Source organism: Mangifera indica, chromosome 9 (assembly GCF_011075055.1).
Source record: "Mangifera indica cultivar Alphonso chromosome 9, CATAS_Mindica_2.1, whole genome shotgun sequence".
NCBI lineage: Eukaryota > Viridiplantae > Streptophyta > Magnoliopsida > Sapindales > Anacardiaceae > Mangifera > Mangifera indica.
Genome location: NC_058145.1, coordinates 15,729,984 through 15,754,262, shown reverse-complemented (window position 1 = coordinate 15,754,262; position 24,279 = coordinate 15,729,984). Strand labels below are relative to the sequence as shown.

Genomic DNA, 24,279 nt, shown 5'->3' with positions numbered 1-24,279 from the left:
GACGAGTGAGCGAGGGAGTGGGGTTGCCAAATGCAGAATTTCAGTTGCGTTTTATAGAGATTTGGAACATGAGTACCATGGTCTGAACTATATATAGACCGCCCAATAAACACTGGCTGGTCTTTAGTTTAATAATAATAATATTTTTAGATGACCAATCCATTATTATTATTCTTTGGAAAATAAGAAAGTATATTTTGATCGCAGGGTCTCTTTCAACGACGGATTCTGCAAAATAATTTTCTGTCTAACCAAACATGTCTCGGATAAATCTATAGCTTTAACTGTTAATATTCTTAAGACTACTTTTTGGACTCAAGCAATCAGGCATCTAAGTTCCAACAAGATCTTGATCATGATCAACCTAAATAATAACAAAAGAAACTATCGCTAACCATATTATTCATGCAAATCCTTGTGCAAAAATGAGAAAAGAGGCGAACGAAATTTGAGGCCAAAATATCTTTTCTGATTCACTGCACACATTAGTTAAAGTTCCCAACTATGAAGATCCCGAAGAGGCCGTCGTGGCTGTTTAATTTTCATCAAGATGATGGTTGGCTATCATCGTTATTGCCGTTTAGCTACTCTATTGGTCTGCTGAAAGTGACATAAGAACTTAGAAGCTGCTTGGATTTTATATATGTGATCAAATTAACAGTGCATATTTGAAAATTTCACTTGTTAGACAATATGGTAATCAAAACAGATGCTTTTTGGTTTGGGATTCAACAAAACCAATTCAAATTTGGCTAAAAGATAGAAGGTACACGAGGGTTCATCCGTATGTATCCACAGGGTTGAGATAAAAGTCAGTATTTTTAATACCCTTTTAATACCTGTTTAAATTGATTTGTTTTAGACCAGTATTCCTCCCTCTAACGAATTGGAACTGACCTTAATCTATAAAATAATATTATATGTATATATTTTTTGTACATAATTTAAGTATATAAATGATATATCCTCATATAATTATGTGATATTTTATCTTTAATTTAAAATTATTCAATTACATAATTATATATTATCCGTGTACTCAATTTTATACCAAAAGTGTGCCTATATAATTTTATTATAATCTAAATTATTCAAAGCATCATCCTTCCTCATCCAAACAACTCTTTGTTGATTTGGATCATGAAGCGTCATATGGACGATAGGACAATGCTTCATCCGGTTTGATGGTGGCACCAGAAGAAGAAAGAGACCGATGGTCATTGAAGACAAAGATGTGGTCGAAGAGGTAAAGGAAAAAACCTAAAATTGGGAAAAAATATAATTTTTCAAAAATTGAAAATTTTATGTAAGGGTAAAGTTATTTGTTTTTAAAATCAGAAATGAGATAAATAAGATAAAATTATATATTTTTAATATTATTATTGAAATAACGATTTTACTCTTACATTAAATTGGAAATTCTAACAAAATTTTAAAAATTGATAGGTATTTAAGTTTTTGAAACTTTGCGAATGTGAATTTATTTTTTCACTAAACCTTAGATGAGAAATAGTCCTTTGACCAATATATGTATATATATATATATATATACATACACACACACATACAATTTTTATTTCGATAAATTAGTAGTATATTTTCACGTATATATTTTATCCTTAAACCAGCTTTACTTATAAAATATAATTACATTATTATGTGATCATTAAAGTGTTTTTTTAAAAAATCATATTATGCTCTTTTATGTTTGAGTTAAAGTTTCAAACTTTTGAGTCATTCCAAAAAAATAAGATGACCATGCATGTGATCTTTGCTAATAACTTAATACCATAGATTTATCACTATTATGTTTTTCTGCGTGAAAATGACAACTTACGATTTAGAGTCAACAATCTATTTAGAGGATAAAACACTCGAAAAGAATTTTTAAGTACCAGAACTTGTGATGGAGTTTTCATAAGAGAAGGAATGATATGAGTTTTACTCAAATTATTTTTAAGTATTGGAGTTTTGCATCCTTGCTTAGTAGACATTTGGATAATCATTCTTTAGGGGAGCCTTTTTTCAATATGGTAAATGGTTTATTGTGTGCTTCTATTGCAAAGATATCTGTGGTGTGACTATGGACTTTGTAATGTTTTTTTTTTTTTCCATTGTGGAGGTTTGACAACATTCACTCTTGCTGAATAACTTGGATAGGCTTACATTCTAATAAAGTTTAATCTATGAAAGCTGTCTGTGTTGGATCTTTGTGCTTATTCCTAATACTTTCGGCAGGGCCGTTGTTGAGTTCTGGAATGTGTACAGAAGTGTTCCAGTTTGATGTGTCACTGGCTTTTGCTCCTGGAGCCATTGTTCCTTCATCATCAGTTGCTTGCTAATATATCTGTAGAAGACTGTCAAAATGCTACTCAGTAAGGGGAAGAATAGAAAGATTCTTAACGGTTTTCTAATTCCTTTTACTAGTTCAAGTATAAATATTAACAAAGAATATGTAAAACGAAAATCTCAGAAAAAGAGCTTTCAAAATAATAAAACCTCTTCTTTTATGATTGTCTTTATTTTTGTCGATCTCAGAGAGACTGATGATGGTGATAACACAATTACTCAAAAATCACTTTCTCAAATTTTTTTTGTTGTGCTTAAGGATAGTGTCTGATATGTCACATACTCATGTGATCTTCCTCCGTTTGGGCCTAACCTAGTGACCACTTAATATCAAAATTGGCTGGAAGTAAGTAGGCATTGCCAACCATGTCAAACACCAGCTGAGGGTTTGGTATATAAAAGAACAATTAACAGCTTATTTTGCCTTGTTAACCTTTTTTATGCACTCTGAATTTCCTATACTGGCTTACCTTTTACCATTCTAGTCTTTGTATATAAATCAGCATCACATTAGCTTGTCAAAAAGGCTCTTTCCTTAGTCATTCCTTTTTTACACCAATCATTTTCTGGACTTTTTATGTCCATCGTATGGTTTTATTATATCTATACTTCTCAAATGAAATTTAATAATCCAATCCAATAAATCTCCAAAGATTTGTGAAAAAAATTGAATGTGAAATATGCCGAGTTCATTGTTTAATAACCAATTTTGGGCCATATGGAAGTTCATTTGTCTTTATTTTAAATTTAACCTATCTTATATATTTTATAAAGAAATAAAAAAAATTGGAATTGTTTGATTTCGAACCTAACACAACAATATAACATTTGTATGCTATTAGTTAAATTTATTTTTATATTAAAATAATTATGATTATATATTTAATAATTAATTATATAAAATTATTTTTAATTTTTATTTAAAAATTTTATCGATTGGATTGAATTGTACTCATCAGATCTATGTTTAGTCTGACGTTATAAATATTAATTCATATCATACAAAATTATAAAAATGTAAGTCAAAGCAAAGATTGCATAGATGATCACATATATTGTGATATAAATTCACTTAAAAAAAATCATCAATATTTTCTTTTAGGTCAAAGGACTTATTCTTACTCAAAATTGACTTTGTTTTTTTTCATCTGTTATTTACAAAAAGAAAAAAAAACATTTATCTATAAATTATTAAATCCAATAATTTTTATTATTTTATTAATAATATGAAAAATAAATCAAAATTATATTTTTAAAATTTTAAAAATTAATAATTTTTCTTTAAAGTAAGTTTTAAAAAATAATTTTTTAAATTAAAATTTAATTTATAATCTTTGACATCATCTCTAACGAGGCTCTCTCTTGACACTTTCTCTCCTTCCATTAAAGCCGGTGAGGACGAAAACGAGCTCATGGAAAGACCAGGGGAGAAGACCAAGGATCAAGACTGGAAATAAACTGAATTCAAGCCGCCGAAAGCCAAGTCGGAACCCAGGAGCCCAAAAAGGAAAGCAGCGAGCATCAGTCCAAAACCCACACAAGCAGAGCAAGCCCAAGAACAAGGGAACGATAAGAGGTCACACCCGGCCCAGCAAAGAAATCCAGAACACAGCCACCTCAGCTCCAACGCAGCAAGGGACACCACCCCAACCAAGCGCAAGGAAAGACCACACCATCCATCACCCAAAGAAAGCTGGAACGACACCTCCCAGCCACCGAACCGAAACACAGGGACACCATCCACAGACAAAGACGGGAACGCCCAACCACCGGAGCCCAAACCAAAGCTCAGGAAGGAGAACAAAACACACCTGCAGCAACGACCAGACGGCAAAACGAGAGACAGAAGGAGCAGGAACACACACCCGGGACAACCACCGGCAGTAGGCTGGCTACCAAGACAGACAACACCCATCAAAGAACCCGAAGGACAAAAACAAGTACACGAACAGCCAAACGACACCACACCGAAGACAAGAACAAACAACCTAAGCAGAACTAAACACAAGAACGCCGGAAGGCAGGAGGCCAGCCGGAGAAACAACCAAGGCCCAGATCACCCGGGAAACAAACGGAAACCTAGAGACAAGAGGAAGACGAACGATCGCACATGCGACTGGGTAACCTTTATGATATTTTCTTTCTTTTATCCTTGCTTCTGCCTTTCTTCATTTACAGTGGAAGCATGTTTCTGTCATTAACAAAACTACGTTGCACAAGCCAATGAGTATCAGTTGATGATCCTCTATCAGGCCTTTCTTGTGGATATGATGCACTAAAGAGTTTAGCCAGAATCATCTGTGGAATCAATCTCCACTGTAATTTGAGTTGAGTGTGAAATAGGCCACACAAGGTTACCAAGGTGTAGAGAAGGAAGAAAGAAAGTTGAACTGAATCTGGAAACATTATCGACGCTAAAGATCCTACTGACATAGAACCAAGCAGTGTCATAACACAGTGAACTTTAGCTGGAGACGAAAAGTTGGTGAACGCTATCGCATAAGCTAACCAATATGCTAGCAAGCAAGCAACGCTCACCCACATGAGCAAGGGATGCTTATCAAATGGAGAAATGTCTTTCCCCTGGTATTTCAACTCAATTAAACTGAGAATGGCTGATGTGATAAAGGCAAGAACTGTATGCACAGTAATGGTTGCAGGTTGTTCCTGTGGGACGTTGCTTGAACTAATAGTCATGAGGGCGATGTTGAAGGGAAAAAGTCGCTGTGATAAGAATCTCCCCGGTAGGCTGTTAGGAAGAGAATTAATAGTACTTATTCTCGCAAAATCAGCCATGAGACTGATCAGTTTGCTGGGAAGTGATCACTGTTTGTAGAGGAGAAAATTGCAGGTTTAGGGAGGACGAGTGCGTGAGTGAATGAGTTTACAAAATGCATAAATCAATTTCAGTTTTATAGTGAGATCTGGAGTATGAATATTCTGGTCTGAACAAGAGTGGCTGGTCTGTCGTTTAATTAAGGGGGAAGGAATATTTCCCATGTCCCACCCAACTTTAGATGGGGTTTTCAAAGTCCCAGATGGGTTTTCAAAGTCCCAGATGGGTTTCTCAAAGTCCCACCCAACTTTAGGTGGGTTTCCAAAATCCCACCCAACTTTAGATGTGTTTTCAAAATCCCACCCATGATAGATGAAAATCCACTTTTCCCACCCATGGCCAAACTGCCATCCAATTTTTCAGTTAGGGACAGAGGCAAAATCGTCATTTACTATTTAAAACATTAAAACTTTGAAATTTTATCGTTTCCCCCTCCAGGTTTTAAAAACTAATAACTAACCCATCCTCAAAGTTTGAAAAGTTTAGATTTCACCCCTAAGGTTTGCTTCCTTCACAGGCCACCACCGACGGCCGACGCAATCAACCGATCTCCCATCTCCGACTACAAAAGATGACGAAGGATGACCCTTCGTCGTCCAGATCTGGAAGAACAGACGAAGGACAACGCTTCGTCGTCCTTCGTCGTAGCCTCTGGACCACGCAAAGAGCGACGAAGGATGGCGAAGAGTCGTCCTTCGTTGTCTGGGTGGAGCGACGAAGAGAGACCTCTTCGTCGCACGGTGGTGCGACGAAGAGATCTTCGTCTCTTCGTCGCACCGTGTAATGAGAAGATGAAGATCTCTTCATCGCACCAGAAGAAGGAGGAGGCTGGTGACGACGTCGGAGACGACGTCAGGAGATAAAGTTAAAGAATAGGGGTGAAACTGCTAGTTTTGAAAGTCATGGGGGTGGCTGTATTTTGAAAAATATGGAAACCCTAGGTTTGGGGGTGAAAATGATAGTTTTTAAAGTTTAAAAACTTTAGGTAAGGTAAAATATTGTTTCTAAAACCTAAAGGGGGTGAATGGTAATACCCTTACATCAAATTTGAGATGAATTTTACAGACTAAATTGAGGGGTATTTTTATCATTTCATCTAACAAGGGTAAAATAGACATTTTACCCTTATGCAAACAGAAAACATTCATATTAACGGCTTATGGGGGAAAAAAATAGATTTTCATCTATCGTGGGTGAGATTTTGAAATTGCATCTAAAGTTGGGTGGGAAATAGTTGTTCTCCCAATAATTAAATATTTTTAATACTACTCTTTGGAAAATTATGCCCTTCTTCTAGTTTGAATTCCGACTAACGAACCTTCCTACGAAACAAACCTTCTAATTAGGAGCACTGTTAATTCTTTTAAAAAGGAAAAAACAGTATGAATTCTTATGAATAACATTCACTCGTTTCTTCGAAATTCATTAATAACGGCATTCACGCCTTGTATTCACTCCTTTCTTCGAAACTCATTACTAAGAGTATTAACCCCTTTCTTCGAAATTCATTCGAACCTTTAGGTTTGATATTTTCTTCCAAATCTGTCAGAATATAAATTGGATTAGCGCATATGAGTAGAGGTTGAAATCCAATTAATTCATATTAAGATTTAATTTATCACACTTACATACTATTCATTCTACTTATTTTTATTAAATATGAGACTCTTTTATTTTTAGTCTTTAACATCTTTTTAAAATTTTATAATTAATTATGAAATTATATAATAAAAAGATAATAATAATTAAATTATAAAAATTAAAATTAGAATTGATAAAAATAAAGCGAAAATTTAATGAAAAAATTGAGAGAATATTAAGAATTAAGAGAATGAGAAATAAGAATAAATAAATGATAAAGTTGAAAGATTGAACGAGCATTTATAAGTAAAATTTTGTATAAAAATTAAAAAAATTAAAAGACCTAACAGCCATCTATTGCATAATTTGCAGGGGACCATTACAGTTCCCTGCAAATTTATACTTTTTTTTTTAAATTAAAAAAATTGTAATTATTTTCCTTTAAAATTAATAAAATTTTTTAATTAAATTGTTAAACTGCTAATTCAAGAATTTGTGAACCGATGATTTAACTACCGGTTTCTGAACCGGTGGTTCGATGATTTAAAAAAAAGAAAAACCTGAACTAAACAGTTATAATTAAATTTCAGTTTTGGTTTAGATCAATTTTAGTTCTGATGGTTATGATTCCAATTTTACACGAATTGATTCCGATTTGATTCACGAGCCAAACTAGCATATGGCCAAGGCTAACTATAAATGATGTTGCCTGGCTTCCTCTAAGATTGACCGCTACAAACTGCTCCTCATGGAAAATCATCTTTGAATCTCTTTTGATTGATTATGATTTATTACAATACATTGATGGCACAAGTCCTTGTCCTTATGATAAAAACGTCTCCTCCAAACGAACCTATACTATTAGGGTGCAGTAAGACAAATTAATAGTCCATACTATTTTGGCCTCCTGCATTAAATCAATTGTCCCTCTTATTTCAAATGCTGTACAATCACCAAAACAACACGAACAACTTTGCAACATTCGTTTACAGCCATATCACGATCTCTTATAATGCAATTACAAGAAAACCTTATGATCATTTTTGTATTATTTGTTATATTATTATTAGTAATATAAAATTATCATAATATTTTATTATTTATGAACCAACAAAATAATGTCAATAACAAAAAATATATTAATCACCCCAATCAAACAAATCATTAAATGATTTTAGATAAAAAATTAAAAATTCTAGATACTCTCACAAATATATTTCAACTTATTGTTTTAGAAGTTTTTTTAGATAATTTAAGATTTTAAATAGTCTGAAACGTTTGCCCATTGCTTTTACCTAAGTCGCAAACAACCAAATGAATGAGTTTGTGCTATCATTGTGCAGAAAAGCGCAGCCAAAAAAGATATATTGTTGATGATGATTATCTCCCAATAAAAGAGCACAAGTTATGTCATTTTTTCTTTTCGAAATGTTGTGTCCAAAATCAGTACATCTCCAAAGTACTCATAGTCTATCCCACCGAAAGAAATTTATTATACGACGTTGGGCATCAAGTTGCATGATGTAAAAGAACGAAGGGTCCTCTGTGAGCATCTGAGTAAGCTCACGCTTAAGGTCTTGGAAACGTGTTCCATCTGCCATTTCGAAATTCAGCTCTAATACCACTGATACACAGCGTTGCGAGTCAATTGAACTAAGTGAAGAAAGAATGAGGGAAGAATTCTAGAAGAGATAGAACAGTGAAACAGGAGGGAAAATTCTTTAGCTGCCAAAAAACTAACTTTCATTCATTTCCTCTCCATTCTATTTACAATGCAAAATCATGAAAGGACGCTTTGCATGCCCCCAGCTATTACATTCAAAATTGCATCCAAATAAAACGCAATATATCTTGTAACTCTCAACAATCTCAAACGACGATGTTGTATTATTTAAGTAACTTTGCTACTTTATTCCTATAGCTAACAGCCTTCTGTGCCAAATCAACTTCCTCTCTTCATCTGCCATCTGCTGCAATTTTGTTCCAGCTGTTGTTCAAGCTGTATCAAAAACTGAGAAGATTGGTAGTATTAGCTTTCTGGGTTTGTTGTTTTTTGTGTTGTTGTTTGGTGGATTAGTGCCTCTTCTGAATGTTAAGCACAGAGGTATGAGCGATGGCGCTTCTGGTAGTTACTTTAGTAGTAGATTCTATGATCACCATAGAGGAAGAGTTTTGATGGTTAATGGGCATATGAATATAGATCTCATGAGGATAGGGGTATTGGATTTTTCAATGGGAAATTTGATATTGTTAATAGCGCACATGGCAGGGGAGGTGTTGAACATAAAGAGAGACGGTCACAGGCTTCTCCTAGTTCAGACGTTTTTGTTAATCTTGGCAATGCCAGTGAACCACTGGTTGCCTCTTTATATATGCCAAGCAATGATAAGCTTGTGAAGACTGATGGCAACTTGATAATTCACTCTGTTCTGGCCAGTGAGAAAGCTAAGGCTTCTCATGAGGCTTCTTGTGAGTCTTCTAAAGTGGATGACAGAAGGGAGACTGGTGTGGCTCTTGCCAAAGCTTTGGCTATTCCTGACAGATGCAATGGTGGGAGGCACTCAAATGTATACAGAAATCCTGTTGAGAGACAGAAGGCCATTCGTTCTGATTCTGCTGATACCTTGAAGGACAGCATGAAGTCAACTGCAGCTGATGGTAAACTGCAGCAATGGTTTAAAGAAGGTCTGGCAGGTTGTCATTGTCTTGTTTTATTTTCATTTATATCAAATTCTTCACATATCCTTGTATCAGCTACTCATGTACTGTGGAAGTGCTCTTTGAGATTTAAACTTCAATGCCATGAATATGTGAAAGATTTTTGTTTGACCAATTTTCTTTAATTAAAAGGATCACGAGGACATTAGATCATCTGTATTAATAATTATAGTGAACCTCTAGTATTGGAGTTTTACGTCCTTGCTTAGTAGACATGAAGGAGGTATTGGATAATCATTCTTTAGGGGAGCCTTTTTTAAATATGATAAATGGTTTATTGTGTGCTTCTATTGCAAAGATACCTGTGGTGCGACTATGGACTTTGTAATGTCTTCTTTTCTTTCCATTGTGGAGGTTTGACAACATTCACTATTGCTGAATAACTTGGATAGGCTTACATTATAATAAAGTTTCATCTATGAAAGCCGTCTCTGTTTGTTCTTTGTGCTTATTCCTAGTACTTTCGGCAGGGCCGTTGTTGAGTTCTGGAATGTGTACAGAAGTGTTCCAGTTTGATGTGTCACTGGCTTTTGCTCCTGGAGCCGTTGTTCCTTCATCATCAGTTGCTACTATATCTGCAGAAGACCGTAAGAATGCTACTCAACTTAATAATGGGAAGAATAGAAGGATTCTTAACGGTTTTCCAATTCCTTTTACTGGTTCAAATCTAAATATTAACAAAAAATATGTGAAACGAAAATCTCAGAAAGAGAGTTTTCAAGATAATAAATCTTCTTCTTCCATGATTGTCTTTCTGCTTGTCAATCCTAGAGAGACTAATGATGGTGATGTTGATAGCACAATTACTCTAAAATCACTTTCTCAAATTTTTGTTATTGTGCTTAAGGACAGCGTCTAGTATGTCACATACTCGTGTGATCTTCCCCGGTTTGGGCCTAACCTAGTGACCACTTAATATCAAAATTGTCTGGAAGGAGGGATTGCCGACCATGTCAGGCACCAGTTGAGAATTTGGTATATAAAAGAACAATTAACAGCTTATTTTGCCTTGTTAACCTTTTTATGCACTCTGAATTTCCTATACTAGCTTACCTTTTACCATTCTAGTCTTAGTATATAAATCAGCATCACATTAACTTGTCAAAAAGGCTCTTTCCCTTGTCATTTCTCTTTTACACCAATCATTTTGTGGACTTTTTATGTCAATCGTATGGTTTTGAAACTGATTTATTATATCTATACTTCTCAAATGAAATTTTAATAATCCAAATTTCCAGTGATCTCCAAAGATTTGTGAAAATAGAGTTATCTGAATGTGAAATATGCTGAGTCCATTGTTTAATAACCAATTTTGGGCCATATGGAAGTTCACTTGTTTTTATTTTAAATTTAACCTATCTTATATATTTTATAAAGAAATTAAAAAAAATTGCAGTTGTTTGATTTCGAACCTAACACAACAATATAACATTTGTATGCTATTAGTTATACATATATTTTTATATTAAAATAATTAAGATTATATATGTAATAATTAATTATATTAAATTATTTTTAATATTTATTTGAAAGTTTTATCAATTGGATTGAATCGTACTCATCAGATCTATATTTAGTCTGGCATTATAAATATTAATTCATATCATACAAAATTATAAATTTGTAAGTCAAAGCAAAGATAGCTCAGATGATCGCACCATGAATCAAAGCAAAGATAGCCATCAGTCACATTGATTGTGATATAAATTCACTTAAAAAAAGCCATTGGTATTTTCCTTTTAGGTCAAGGGTTCATTTTCACTCAAATTTTTTATTTCATCCGTTATTTTAAAAGAAAATTCCGCACATAAATTATTAAGTTTGATAATTTTACAACTAAAATCATCATTTTATCAATAATATTAAAAATAAATTAAAATTTTATCTTTTATCTTTTAAATTTTAAAAATTAATAATTTCTTTTTAAATTAATTTTTTAAAAATGATTTTTTTTATTAAGATTTTGTTTACAATCTTTAACGGCAACTCTAGCGGCTCTCTCTCCTGACACTTTCTCTCCTCCCATTAAAGCCAGGAGGACGAAAACGAGCTCAAGGAAAGACCACAGGAGAAGACCATGGATCAACACTGGAAATAAACTAGAATTCAAGCAACGGACAACCTTGCAAAACCAAATCGGAACCCAGGAGCCCAAACAGCAAAGCAGCGAGCAACAATCCAAAACCCACACAAGCAGAGCAAGCCAACCCAAACAGACCGCAGTGCAAGCCCAAGAACAAAGGAAAGACAACAGGTCACAGCCGGCCCAGCAAAGAAATCCAGAACACAGCCAGCTCAGCTCCAACGCAGCAAGGTACACCACCCCAACCAAGATCTAGGAAAGAACACACCATCCACCACCAAAAGAAAGCCAGAACGACACCTCCCAGCCACGGAACCGAAACACAGGGACATCATCCACAGACAAAGACGGGAACGCCCAACCACCGGAGACCAAACCAAAGCTCAGGCAGGAACACACAACACACCTGCAGCAACGACCAGACGGCAAAACGAGAGACAGAAGGAGCAGGAACACACACCCGGGACAACCACTGGCGGAAGGCCGGCCACCAAGACAGACAACAGACAACACTCACCAAAGAACCCGAAGGACAAAAACAAGGACACGAACAGGCAAACGACACCACACCGAAGACAAGAACAAACAACCTAAGCAGAACTAAACACAAAAACGCCGGAAGGCAGAAGGCCAGCCCGAGATGTAACATAAAACCAATTGGCTTAAGTTAAGATCCAATCCACAACACTTATATATCACTCATTTTACTTAAGTTTATTAAATGTGGGACTCTTCTTTATTTGAGTCCTCAACAGAAACCTAGAGAGAAGAGGAAGACGAACGATAGTACAAGTGACTGGGTAACCTTTATGATATTTTCTTTTTTCCTTGCTTCAGCCTTTCTTCATTTACACTGGAAGTATGTTTGTGTCATTAACAAAACTACGTTGCACAAGCCAATGAGTATCAGTTAATGATCCTCTATCAGGCCTTTCTTGTGGATGTGATGCACCAAAGAGTTTAGCCAGAATCATCTGTCGAATCAATCTCCACTGTAATTTGGGTTGAGTGTGAAATAAGCCACACAAGGTTGCCAAGGTGTAGAGAAGGAAGAAAGAAAGTTGAACTGAATCTGGAAACATTATCGATGCTAAAGATCCTACTGACAGAGAACCAAGCAGTGTCATAACACACTGAACTTTAGCTGGAGACGAAAAGTTGGTGAACGCTATTAACCAATATGCTAGCAAGCAAGCAACGCTCACCCACATGAGTAAGGGATGCTTATCAAATGGAGAAATGTCTTTCCCCTGGTATTTCAACTCAATTAAATTGAGAAAAGCTGATATGATAAAGGCAAGAACTGTATGGAGATTAGTGGCTGCAGGTTGTTCTTGTGGGAAGTTCATGAGGTTGATGTTGAAGAGAAAATGTCCCTGTGATAAGAATCTCCCCACTAGGTGGTTAGGAAGAGAAGTACTTATTCTCGCAAAATCAGCCATGAGACTGATCAATTTGCTGGGATGTGATCACTGTTTGTAGAGGAGAAAATTGTAGGTTTATGAAGGACGAGTGAGTGAGTGAATGAGGTTACAAAATGCAAAATTCAGTTCGGTTTCACAGGGAGACTTGGAACAACGACTGGGGAGAGGAGTATTTCCGACCCATTTTTTAGCCGTATGTGAAAAGTATACCCATATAAAATGAAAAATTCAAACATCTACCGATCTCTAACTATAGTTAAATTCTCCGTTAAATAAAGAGGTAAAATCGTTATTTTACTTTTATATTCCAGTGATATAATTTTATCGCATTTTTCCTTTTCGATATTAAAAGTTAAACATTTCCCTATTCCTAAACTTTGAAAGTGACTTTCACCCCTTGAAATCCCTATTTTTTTTTTTCATTTTCCCTTTAGCCACCGATGACGATTTGACTGGAGGAAGAGTGGCGAACGCTCGTCAATTCTCTGGATGATCGAGTGTCATCCATTATTTAAACGACGTTTATCGTCCAGAATAGATGACGATTCGTCATCTATAGATCTGGAAGACGCTCGTCATCTAGATCTGAACGATGGTCATCCTTCTTGGATGATGATTGTCGTCCAGAGATAGTCAACCTCCAGAGAAAAACTTTTTTGTCGTCATCGAAAAAAGTGATTGCATTTTAGAAGTGAAAGATGAATTTTTTAAAACTTAATTTAGAGAATAAATATTAGTTTTTCAAATTAATGAGAGAAAAATGAGATAAAATTTTAATTATTTAATATTATTGATAAAATGATGAATTTATTTCTTTATTTAATAAAAATTATGTGAATGAATGTGAATAGAATAAACTTTAAAGTAAATATTTGAATTTTTCAATGATACGTGAATATGTATTTGAGACAGGCTAAAAAATGGTGGGACATAACTTTTTCCCAACGCGACTACTATGGTCTGAACAGCTGGCCGGCCTTTGTTCTAGAACATTAAAATGAGTTCGAAATATTAGACTTTATTCAGTTTAGGTGTCTCTAGGTGAATGACAATCAGAATGAGCGACACGTAGACTAATGAGCTTTAAACTAAAGTGTCTGTCAAGAATGAGCAGTGACAGACAGTCAGATTGAGCGAGAAGACTAATGAGCTTGAAATGTTAAACTGGCGTGTCTGTCAGAATGAGCAGTGACAGACACTCAGAATGAGCGATACGCAGACTAATGGGCTTTTAATATTAGACTTTATTTAGTTTAGATGTCTGGTATTAACTAACATGTCCGTAAGAATGAGCAGTGACAGACACCCAAACTAATGAGCAGAAGATTTAAGTGGTGAGATTGCAACCCATTGGGTTTGTGTTACGACTTAATTTATTACACTTATATATCATACTTATATATTATTTATTTAATTTATTTTTATTAGGTATAGGATAATATTTTTTTAGTTTTCAATACTATTTTTTAAGTACACCCATCATAAGTTATAGATTGTTGAATCTATTGTTTGATTAAATTTGTTTGGATGAGTGTTTTGTCATTTCTATTTATAAATACTTTATGTTATTAAACCCGTCATCTGATTCATGTTTTGTTACTATATTAAAATATATATTAGACTTATAAGTATAAAAATTCAAATTCAAATTATATAAAACTAATTAATTTATATTAAAATTTAATTTATTATACTTATATATTACTTATTTTAATTGCTTTTATTACACGCGAGAGTATTTTATTTTAGCCTCCAACCAAGTCAATTAAGATAGAACTTCTTCCACAGGAGGGACTTCTTGAGTGCTGCAAATTTTAATTTCTTCCTCAAATGGGACCCTATATGCACTGTGGTAACTTACTCATTAAACCCAGCAAAGACAAAACTAAGCCTGAAGTTCTATGAACCCATTAGTGCTATTTCTCGGTTGAGTAAACAGACTTCTTCCCCGGTTGAGACTAGGAAGAATGACAGTACTAAATCTAGTAGTAAAACTAAGAAGGTTGCTAGTATTAGCTTTCTGGGTTTGTTGTTTTTTGTGTTGTTGTTTGGTGGATTAGTGCCTCTTGTGGATGTTAAGTATGGAGGTATGAGAGATGGTGCAGTTAGTTTAGTAGTAGATTCTATGATAACATAGATGAAGTGTTTTGAAGGTTAATGGGCATATGAATGGATCTCATGAGGGTTGGGTATTGGATTTTCCAGTGGGAAATTTGGTATTGTTAATAGCATACGTGGTGAGAGAGGTGTTGAAAGGAAAGAGAGAGGGTCACAGACTTCTCCTGGTTCAAACTTGTTTATTGTTGTTGGCCATGGCAGAGAACCACTGGTTGCCTCTTTCTATGTGCCAAAGAATGATAAGCTTGTGAAGATTGATGACAACTTGATAGTTCACTCAGATTTGGCCTGTGAGAAAGCTTTGGCTATTCTTGAGAGAGGGAATGGCGGAAGGCACTCAAATGTATACAGAAATCCTGCTGAGAGACAGAAGACTTTGTAACAAATTAGTGTCAAAGCTCCTGATTATGCGGATAGAGAGACTCTGTCGGAAATATAAATTGGGTTTATAAGTGTATCGATTGAATCCATATTATACAAAATCAATTAGCTTATGTTAAGGTCTAATTCACACACTTATATATCACTCATTTTAGTTAAGTTTATTAGATATAGGACTCTTCTTTATTTGAGTCTCCAACAACCCGCTTAAGTGCAAGCACCTAGGTTGTTAAATTTGCCTCTCGACTCAGCCGATTTTGGCTGGATGTATTATCACTTGTATCCAAGAACACTTAAGCTGTTAAACCTGTCGTTTGGCTCGTGCTCTGATACCATATCTAAAATATAAATTGAGTTTATAAGTGTGTAGATTGAAACTCATATTACACAAAATTAATTGACTTATGTTAAAGTATAATTCACACACTTATATACCACTCATTTTAGTTAAGTTTATTTGATGTGAGACTCTTCTTTATTTGACTCTCCAATAGACTCCACTTCATCAAGAATGCCAGTGGATGATGGAGGCTCGTTCGGCAACGGTGGAAAACTGGAACAAAGTTTGTAGGTAAAAAGGACTCGTACTATTACTATAAACACAAGTAGTCTTCGGTTGAAGACATCCTAATCTTGTTTGATGGAAAAACAAAAAGGGAGGAAGCTGAGTCGGTTGATCCCGGATGAAGTCCGACGTAAGCTAAAGACCCATCAATGGAAAATGGCTATCGGAATGAAAAAATAGTAGAATCCGACGAGATCTAGCCGCCAAAATACCTTCCTTCATATGAAAGTTTGACTCAAATGGTGGCAGAAAAAAATTAGGAAGAGAGGAGGAAAACAAAATGAAGAGATTTGAAGAAATAAGGGGAGAAGAGAATGGGAAAAAAAAAAGGCAGAAAGGATAAACAAGAATAAGACGAAGAAGACATATACAGGAAGTAGGGATGAGAAAAGGAGAAGTTGACGGGAGGCGAAAGTGCGTAAATGAAACTCGCTGGGTCTGCAATTTGGTTTTACAACGCAGCTCATCTACACACAGCTTTTTATTTGGGCCTCCAACCAAAATTAATACAAAGCACCCATCTACCCATTAATCAAACCCAATCCATATATTAATAAACCAAGCTCAACTAACAGGTCTAATCCAAAACCAATAAAAACTGTTAACAATCTGAATCCATTTCAATTAAACCCACGCTCCAATACCCAATCAAGCTCAAACACAATTTCATCAAAGTCAAATATACCTATCCACTTAAACCCTACCACTAGGCTTAACGTAAAACTCAGTTGGGATAACCCAACACTAAACAATCCAAACATGGTCCAAAAGGCACGCCACACATTAATCCAATTTCTTCTAAAATGAGTGATTGCAGTGAATCCAACCCACAATTGTCCAATCTAATAATAGTCAAAACATTAACCCAAACTTATTTAGTCAAACCCAATTCCAATGTTTTGGAATTCGATATAACAATTTACAGCTCAGACTCCAGTTATCATAAACCCGAACGTAACTTTCAGACCTTTTAACTCGACCCAATGTCTTGTACCCAATCCTCCACCTAAAGATTTATCAACCCAACCCAACTAATTTAACGCCACCAACACTCACCCATTAAAAAAAAAATGAGCAACCCGCTTATTCAAAAGACCACAGCCCTCACCCAAATAAGATAATTCTACAATACAAAATCATTTTACACCCAAATCAAACACTCCACCAAGACATTCAACTTTTTGGGACCCCACTTGAAATAGCTGATGAACAAGCCAACAAAACCGGTACTAATGCCGAATTCCAAGTGAAATAGAGCCAAGGACCTTGCTTTCAATGCTATGCAAAATACAACTCAAATCAAATATGTCAGATTCAAGCAATTAAAGGTTTTATTGTTTTATGAAGATGAAAACAAAGATGAAGAGGAGGAAAATTAGTAATTTGAGTTGGGTGTGAAATAAGCCACACAAACAAGCCAGTTATAGAGAAGGAAGAAAGAAAGTAGTTCAGATTTCCTAACTATAAAAATCTTGTAGAGGCCCTCGTCATGACTGTTAGTTTTCATCAAGATGATGGTTGACCATCATCGTTATTGTCGTTTAACTATCCTATTAATCTGCTAAAAGTGATGTAAATATTTTGAAGCTGTTTGGATTTTATATATGTGATCAAATTAGCAGTGCACATTTCAAAATTTCACTTATCAGACAACATGGTAATCCAAACCGTGATTATTCCTTCATTATCATCTGCTAATATATCTGTAGAAGACCGTTAGAATGCTACTTATTAGGGAAAGAATGAAAAAATTCTCAATGGTCTTTAACTTCTTCTTATTGATTCGAATCTAAATATTAACAGAGAACATATGAAAAAAAAAATTTAAAAGGAGAGCTTTTAAGATAATAAATCTGTTTTTTTCATGATTGTCTTTGTATTTATCGATCCCAGAGAGTGTGGTGATGGTGATGTTGATAGCACAATCATTCTAAAATCATTTTCTCAGATTTTTATTGTTGTGCTTAAGGATAATGTCAAATATGTCACATACTCATGTGTTGTTCCTCAGTTTGGTCCTCACCTAGTGACCACTTAATATCAAAATTGGAGGGATTGCCATCCATGTCCAGCACCAGCTGAGAGTTTGGTATATAAAAGAACCATTAACAGCTTATTTTGGCTTGTTAACCTTTTTATCCACTCTGAATTTCCTATACTAGCTTACCATTACCATTCTAATTTTTGTATATAAATCAGTATCACATTACCTTTTCAAAAGGGCCCTTTCCCTACTCATTCCTCTTTTACTCCAGTCGTTTTTATGAACTTTTTTATGTCAACCGCATGGTTTTAAAACTCATTTATTATACCTATACTTCTTAAATGGAATTTTAATAATAAAATTTTCCAGTGAATCTCAAAATGTTTGTGAAAATTGAGTTATCTGAATGTGAACTATGCTGAGTTCATTGTTTAATAACAAATTCTAGGCCATATGGAAGTTTACTTTTTCTTTTTTTAAATTTTAAATTTAACCTATCTTATATATTTTATAAAGAAAGAAAAAAAAATTTGCAGTTGTTTGAATTTGAACCTAACACAACAATATAACATGTGTATGCTATTAACAAAATTTATTGTTATATTAAAGTAATTAAGATTATATATTTAATAATTAATTATACAAAATTATTTTAAAAATTTATTTGAACAATTTATCAATTGAATTGTTTTCATCAAATCTACGTTTGGTCTGGCTTTAAAAATGTTAATTCATACCAAATAAAATTATAAAGAAGTCAAAGCAAAGATAGCTCAGATGATCACAACCAAAATCAAAGCAAAGTAAGCCACAATCACATTGATTGTGATATAAATTCAATTCAATTAAAAAAAAGCCATTGGTATTTTTTTTCAAGTAAATATATACATTGCACTCAGAAAACACAAACCCAAAGACAATACAACAGAGAATAGCAAAAACACCGGAGGACGGCGAAAATACCGGCATTCAATGAAGCACGCCTTATGACATGTCCAGTAATTTTACCATTACCCAGTCAAATCGTAAGCCTAAGTCTTTAATGCATATGTCCACTTTAAACCCATTCCCAGCCAGGCAACAGACACATAACATAACATACAAACAGCAAACGCCCCGTGTAGAGAACCCAGCATCCAAAACGGTGTTCTCAAATAAAGTAATTAAACTATGCACTTCTTAAGGATTTTCATCAAGTAGTTCACAATGGCAACCACAAGAGCAGCTGAAAACCGGAGCCATAGCAGACGGAAGAAGCCAAAGGAGGCCTGGAGCTAAAACACAATGCCAAACGCAAGGAGGCAGTCCAGCAACAGATCCAAGTTGAAACAACAGAAGCAGAAACAGCAACCTTCACTCAGCATCCATAGGGAATTACATTGCTCTAGAGTAACTGCATCCATACACTCGCAAACTACTGCAACAGCATTCCAGAAATCTGAATTCCCTCCCAGACAGCTCCAGCCGGAGGCAGAGCATGAAGCCACTGAGTGAGAACACTTGACACGAGCCCAGAATCGAGCGGACAAATTCTCCTCAGCTTGCAGAACCTGAATCGCAGACCACAAGGGAACCCAGCCTCCAGAGATGATTACACCAAAGATGCACAATGCACTTCATGATGGTTTCCATCCACCGAACAAGACCCCTGGCGGTAAACAATGGAAGGCAGAGGGGCGACCAAGGCTGAAGCACCACACCAGTATTGAGAGAACAAGGAATCCACACCAAGCAAAAACCGCCACAAGCAAGCAGAGACTGCACCAAGCGGGGAGAACCTGCAAAAAACCAGACCACAGACACATCGGGAGACAGCAACATTGTTTAAGCGATTAAACCGAAGAAAACAGAAGCCAGGGGCGAAGCCCAAGGATCAACACTGGAAAGAAACTGGAATCCAAGCAACCGACAACCTTGCAAAACCAAATGGAAACCCGAAAGCCCAAACAGCAAAGCAGCAAGCACCAATCCAAAACCCACACAAGCAGAGCAAGCCAACCCAAACAGCCCGCAGAGCAAGCCCAAGAACAAAGGAACGATAACAGGTCACACCCTGCCCAGCAAAAATGTCCAGAACACAGCCACCTCTCCAACCACCTCAGCTCCAACGCAGCAAGGGACACCACCTCAAACAAGCGCAAGGAAAGACCACACCATCCATCACCAAAATAAAGCCGGAACGACACCTCCCAGCCACCGAACCGAAACACAGGGACACCACCCACAGACAAAGACGGGAACTCCCAACCACCGGAGACCAAACCAAAGCTCAGGCACGAACACACAACACACCTGCAGCCACGACCAGACGACAAAACGAGAGACAGAAGGAGCAGTAACAACACACCCAGGACAACCAACGGCAGAAGGCCGGTCACCAAGACAGACGACACTCACCAAAGAACCTGAAGGACTAAAACAAGGACACGAACCGGCAACGACACCACACCAAAGACAAGAACAAACAACCTAAGCAGAACTAAACACAAGAACGCTGGAAGGCAGAAGGCCCGCCGGAGAAACAACCAAGGCCCAGATCACCTGGGAAACAAACGGACACCCAGAGACAAGAGGAAGACGAACGATCGCACGAGAGGCAAGAGAGAGGAAAGAGTATTTTCTCTCACAAGAGGTAGACGGAAGGATTAAAGCCATTGGTGTTTGGCCAACTCCAAACATAAAGCATTGTGATGTCGTTTAACTCTTTAAAATATTATTTGATTATTACCATACTGATCCAGAGTAAAGTACCAAACTCAGATCACCCACAGTACAATGGGAGTCTATAATTAACTAATTATATAACATTTTGAGATGGCTAATCCAAACGACTTAATTAAAAGTTTTCTAAATAATTTATGATTGTGATTATTTTCAAATAAACTTTGGAAATCCTATTCATTTGAATGAATTATTTTCAGTATTATGATAAATATTTAATTATATATATAAAATATGATAATGAGTTCCGATCTCATTGGAATATGGTTTATACTATCGTGATCATATTATAATAAGCAAGTCATTAAGGATACAATACAAGTAACATTATTTATGAATGATATTATGACATCGGAGACACAAGTGACAATTATAATGATATGTTGACTGGGTATCCTTTCTGGTATGCTCAAGCAGCTGCATCTATGATATTTTCTTTCTTTTTTCCTCGCTTCAGCCTTTCTTCATTTACAGTGGAAGCATGTTTCTGTGATTAACAAAACTACGTCGCACAAGCCAATGAGTAACAGTTGATGATCCTCTAAAACGCCTTTCTTGTAGATATGATGCACCAAAGAGTTTAGCCAGAATCATCTGTGGAATCAATCTCCACTGTAATTTGAGTCGAGCGTGAAATAAACCACACAAGGTTATTAAGGTGTAGAGAAGGAAAAAAGAAAGTTGAACTGAATCTGGAAACATTATCGACGCTAAAGATCCTACTGACAGAGAACCAAGCAGTGTCATAACACAGTGAACTTTAGCTGGAGACGAAAAGTTGGTGAACGCTATTGCACAAGCGAACCAATAGGATAGCAAGCAAGCAACGCTCACCCACATGAGTAAGGGATGCTTATCAAATGGAGACATGTCTTTCCCCTGGTATTTCAACTCAATTAAATTGAGAACAGCTGATATGATAAAGGCAAGAACTGTATGGAGATTAGTGGCTGCAGGTTGTTCTTGTGGGAAGTTCATGAGGGCGATGTTGAAGAGAAAATGTCCCTGTGATAAGAATCTCCCCAATAGGTGGTTAGGAAGAGAAGTACTTATTCTCACAAAATTAGCCATGAGACTCATCAATTTGCTGGGATGTGATAACTGTTTGTAGAGGAGAAAATTGTAGGTTTATGAAGGACGAGTGAGTGAGTGAATGAGGTTACAAAATGCATAATTCAGTTCAGTTTTATAGAGAGATTGGAACATGAATATCATGGTCTGAACAACAGTGGCTGGTCTTTAGTTTAATAATAAAATATTTTAAACTTTAGATGTAGTGCTTTCCCGGGGCCACTTTAGAAAATTAGACTCTGGAAATATTATACATTATGAGACTGGAACGGTGTCTTTTTTACTTTACATTAGACTCTGGAAATATTATACATTATGAGATTGGAACGCTGTCTTTTTACTTTATATTGGACTCTGGAAATATTATACATTATAAGATTAATATAATACATTATATCTGACCCCTCCTTGCGAAGATGAGATTGGAACGGTGTCTTTTTACTTTAATTATACATATGAGATTGAAACGGTGCCTTTTTACTTTATATTACACTCTGGAAATATTATAGGAACGTTGTCTTTTTCATCTAGATTATATCTGACCCCTCCTGGCCTTGCGAAGATGAGGCGAAGATGAGATTAGAGGAACGTTGTCTTTTTCATCGACCTGTAGAATATAATATTGGATTTTTCATTCTATTGGATTTTTTAACTGGGTTTTGAAACTTGATGGTGGGGTATTTGATGGGTATTGTATTGTGTATTAATTGGGTTTTGAAACTTGATGGTGGGGTATTTGACCGGTAAACTGGGTAAACTTGATGGTGGGGCATTTGATGGGAAAAGTTAAACGGGGTTTTGAAACTTTGATGGTGGGGCATTTGATGGGAAAAGTTAAACTGGGTTTTGAAACTTTGATGGTGGGGCATTTGATGGGAAAAGTTAAACTGGTTTTTGAAACTTTGATGGTGGGGCATTTGATGGGAAAAGTTAAACGGGGTTTTGAAACTTGATGGTGGGGCATTTGATGGGAAAAGTTAAACGGGGCTTTGAAACTTGATGGTGGGGCATTTGATGGGTAAACTTAAACAGCATCTGAAGGCATTTGATGGGTGAACTTAAACAGGGTTTTGATGGTGGGGCATTTGATGGGTGCACTTAAACAGGGTTTTGATGGTGGGGCATTTGATGGGTAAACTTAAAGAGCATCTGAAGGCATTTGATGGGTAAACTTAAACAGGGCTTTGAAACTTGATGGTGGGGTGTTTGATGGGTAAACTTGATGATGCGGTATTTGATGGGTAAACTTAAACTGGGTTTTGAAACTTGATAGTGCGGTATTTAATGAAACTTAAACTGATGCACGTCTGCCTCCATGGGGATTAGAGTCGGTGGGTGTATCAGAATGTATATAATCAGTCACATTTATATATTATTTATTTAATTAATTTTTGTTAGATATATATATTTTTTAAATTTCTAATATTTTCTCTTAAGTATAATCATTATAAATTATTAGATATTTTATTTGTTTGAATCTATTTAGACTAATGTTTTATTATTTATATTTTAAAAATATTTTATATTGTTAAGTCTACTATTTAGTTTGTATTATGATATTATATCAGAATATATATTAAGTTTATATATATGAAAATTGAAATCGAAATTATATAAAACTAATTAATTTATGTTAAACTTTAATCCATCACACTTATATATCATTCACTTTACTCATTTTTATTAGACATGAAAATATTTTATTTTAGTTTCGAACAAAGTCAATTAAGATAGAACTTCTTCTACAGGAGGGACTTCTTGGGTGCTGCAAATTTTAATTTCTTCCTCATATGGGACTGGAAAATGGGAAGCCGGCGTCAATGCAACGTTTTCTAAGACATCAAATAACATGAAAAGGAGATGTAATTGTAATCCATCGCATACTTTCTGGTTTGAACCAATTAGCAAGGCATCTTAGTTCCAACAACTACAAATTACTCACGCAAACTCTTATGCACAAGCTAATTAAATTTCCTAGCAAATTGCTCACACAAAAGATATTCCATTTTTGTGCGTGCACATTTGAAAAAATTCACCGAACAGACGATGCGGTAATAAAAAAAGCTGCTTGGCTGGGAAATGAGCAGTGTAATTGCTCTTAAAAGATGACAATAATTTTGAATAAATGAAACAAATCATACATTTTTATAAGCATTAGTTCAGGTTTATGAGATGGGTCATTAAGCAGGGAGATTTGATATGTTTATCTCTATCATACGGTGAGTTTATGTTTATGAAAAAGATTCTTAATATATTATAGGAGTGAAATCTAGGTAAAGCCCGTCGGGGGTCTCGTATGAGTTTTACTTGGGTTGGTAAGATGATTAAAATTCCAGAAAGAGAAAAAATAAATTTACAGAAAATCAAAAAATTGAATGGTTTTGATTGTCAAAAGTTTAGGAAAGTGTGGGAGGCAAGGAAAATCAGCCGTCTATCGACGCGCTATTG

The 24,279-nt window shown here is 35.4% G+C and overlaps 1 protein-coding gene and 1 pseudogene across 1 annotated transcript; both read left to right on the top strand.

Annotated features, from left to right (window-relative positions):
* The first annotated feature begins 8,879 nt into the window (after positions 1-8,879).
* Positions 8,880-10,400, top strand: LOC123226329 (annotated as a pseudogene).
* Positions 10,401-12,854: 2,454 nt separating this feature from the next.
* On the top strand, positions 12,855-18,093 carry LOC123226328 (bZIP transcription factor 17-like). The gene is made up of 4 exons (XM_044650836.1): positions 12,855-13,041; positions 14,866-15,078; positions 15,175-15,487; positions 17,949-18,093. Exons 1-4 carry the CDS (start codon positions 12,855-12,857, stop codon positions 18,091-18,093), a joined length of 858 nt encoding a protein of 285 aa, XP_044506771.1.
* Positions 18,094-24,279: the final 6,186 nt, after the last annotated feature.

Bases quoted from the DNA above. Each gene is read 5' to 3' on its own strand.
- LOC123226328 (XM_044650836.1), top strand. From the start codon at position 12,855: ATGATAAAGGCAAGAACTGTATGGAGATTAGTGGCTGCAGGTTGTTCT. The intron at 13,042-14,865 runs GTTTGTAGAGGA...CATTAAACCCAG, and splicing joins TTTGCTGGGATGTGATCACT to CAAAGACAAAACTAAGCCTG. The intron at 15,488-17,948 runs GTAACAAATTAG...TATCGATCCCAG, and splicing joins GCTGAGAGACAGAAGACTTT to AGAGTGTGGTGATGGTGATG.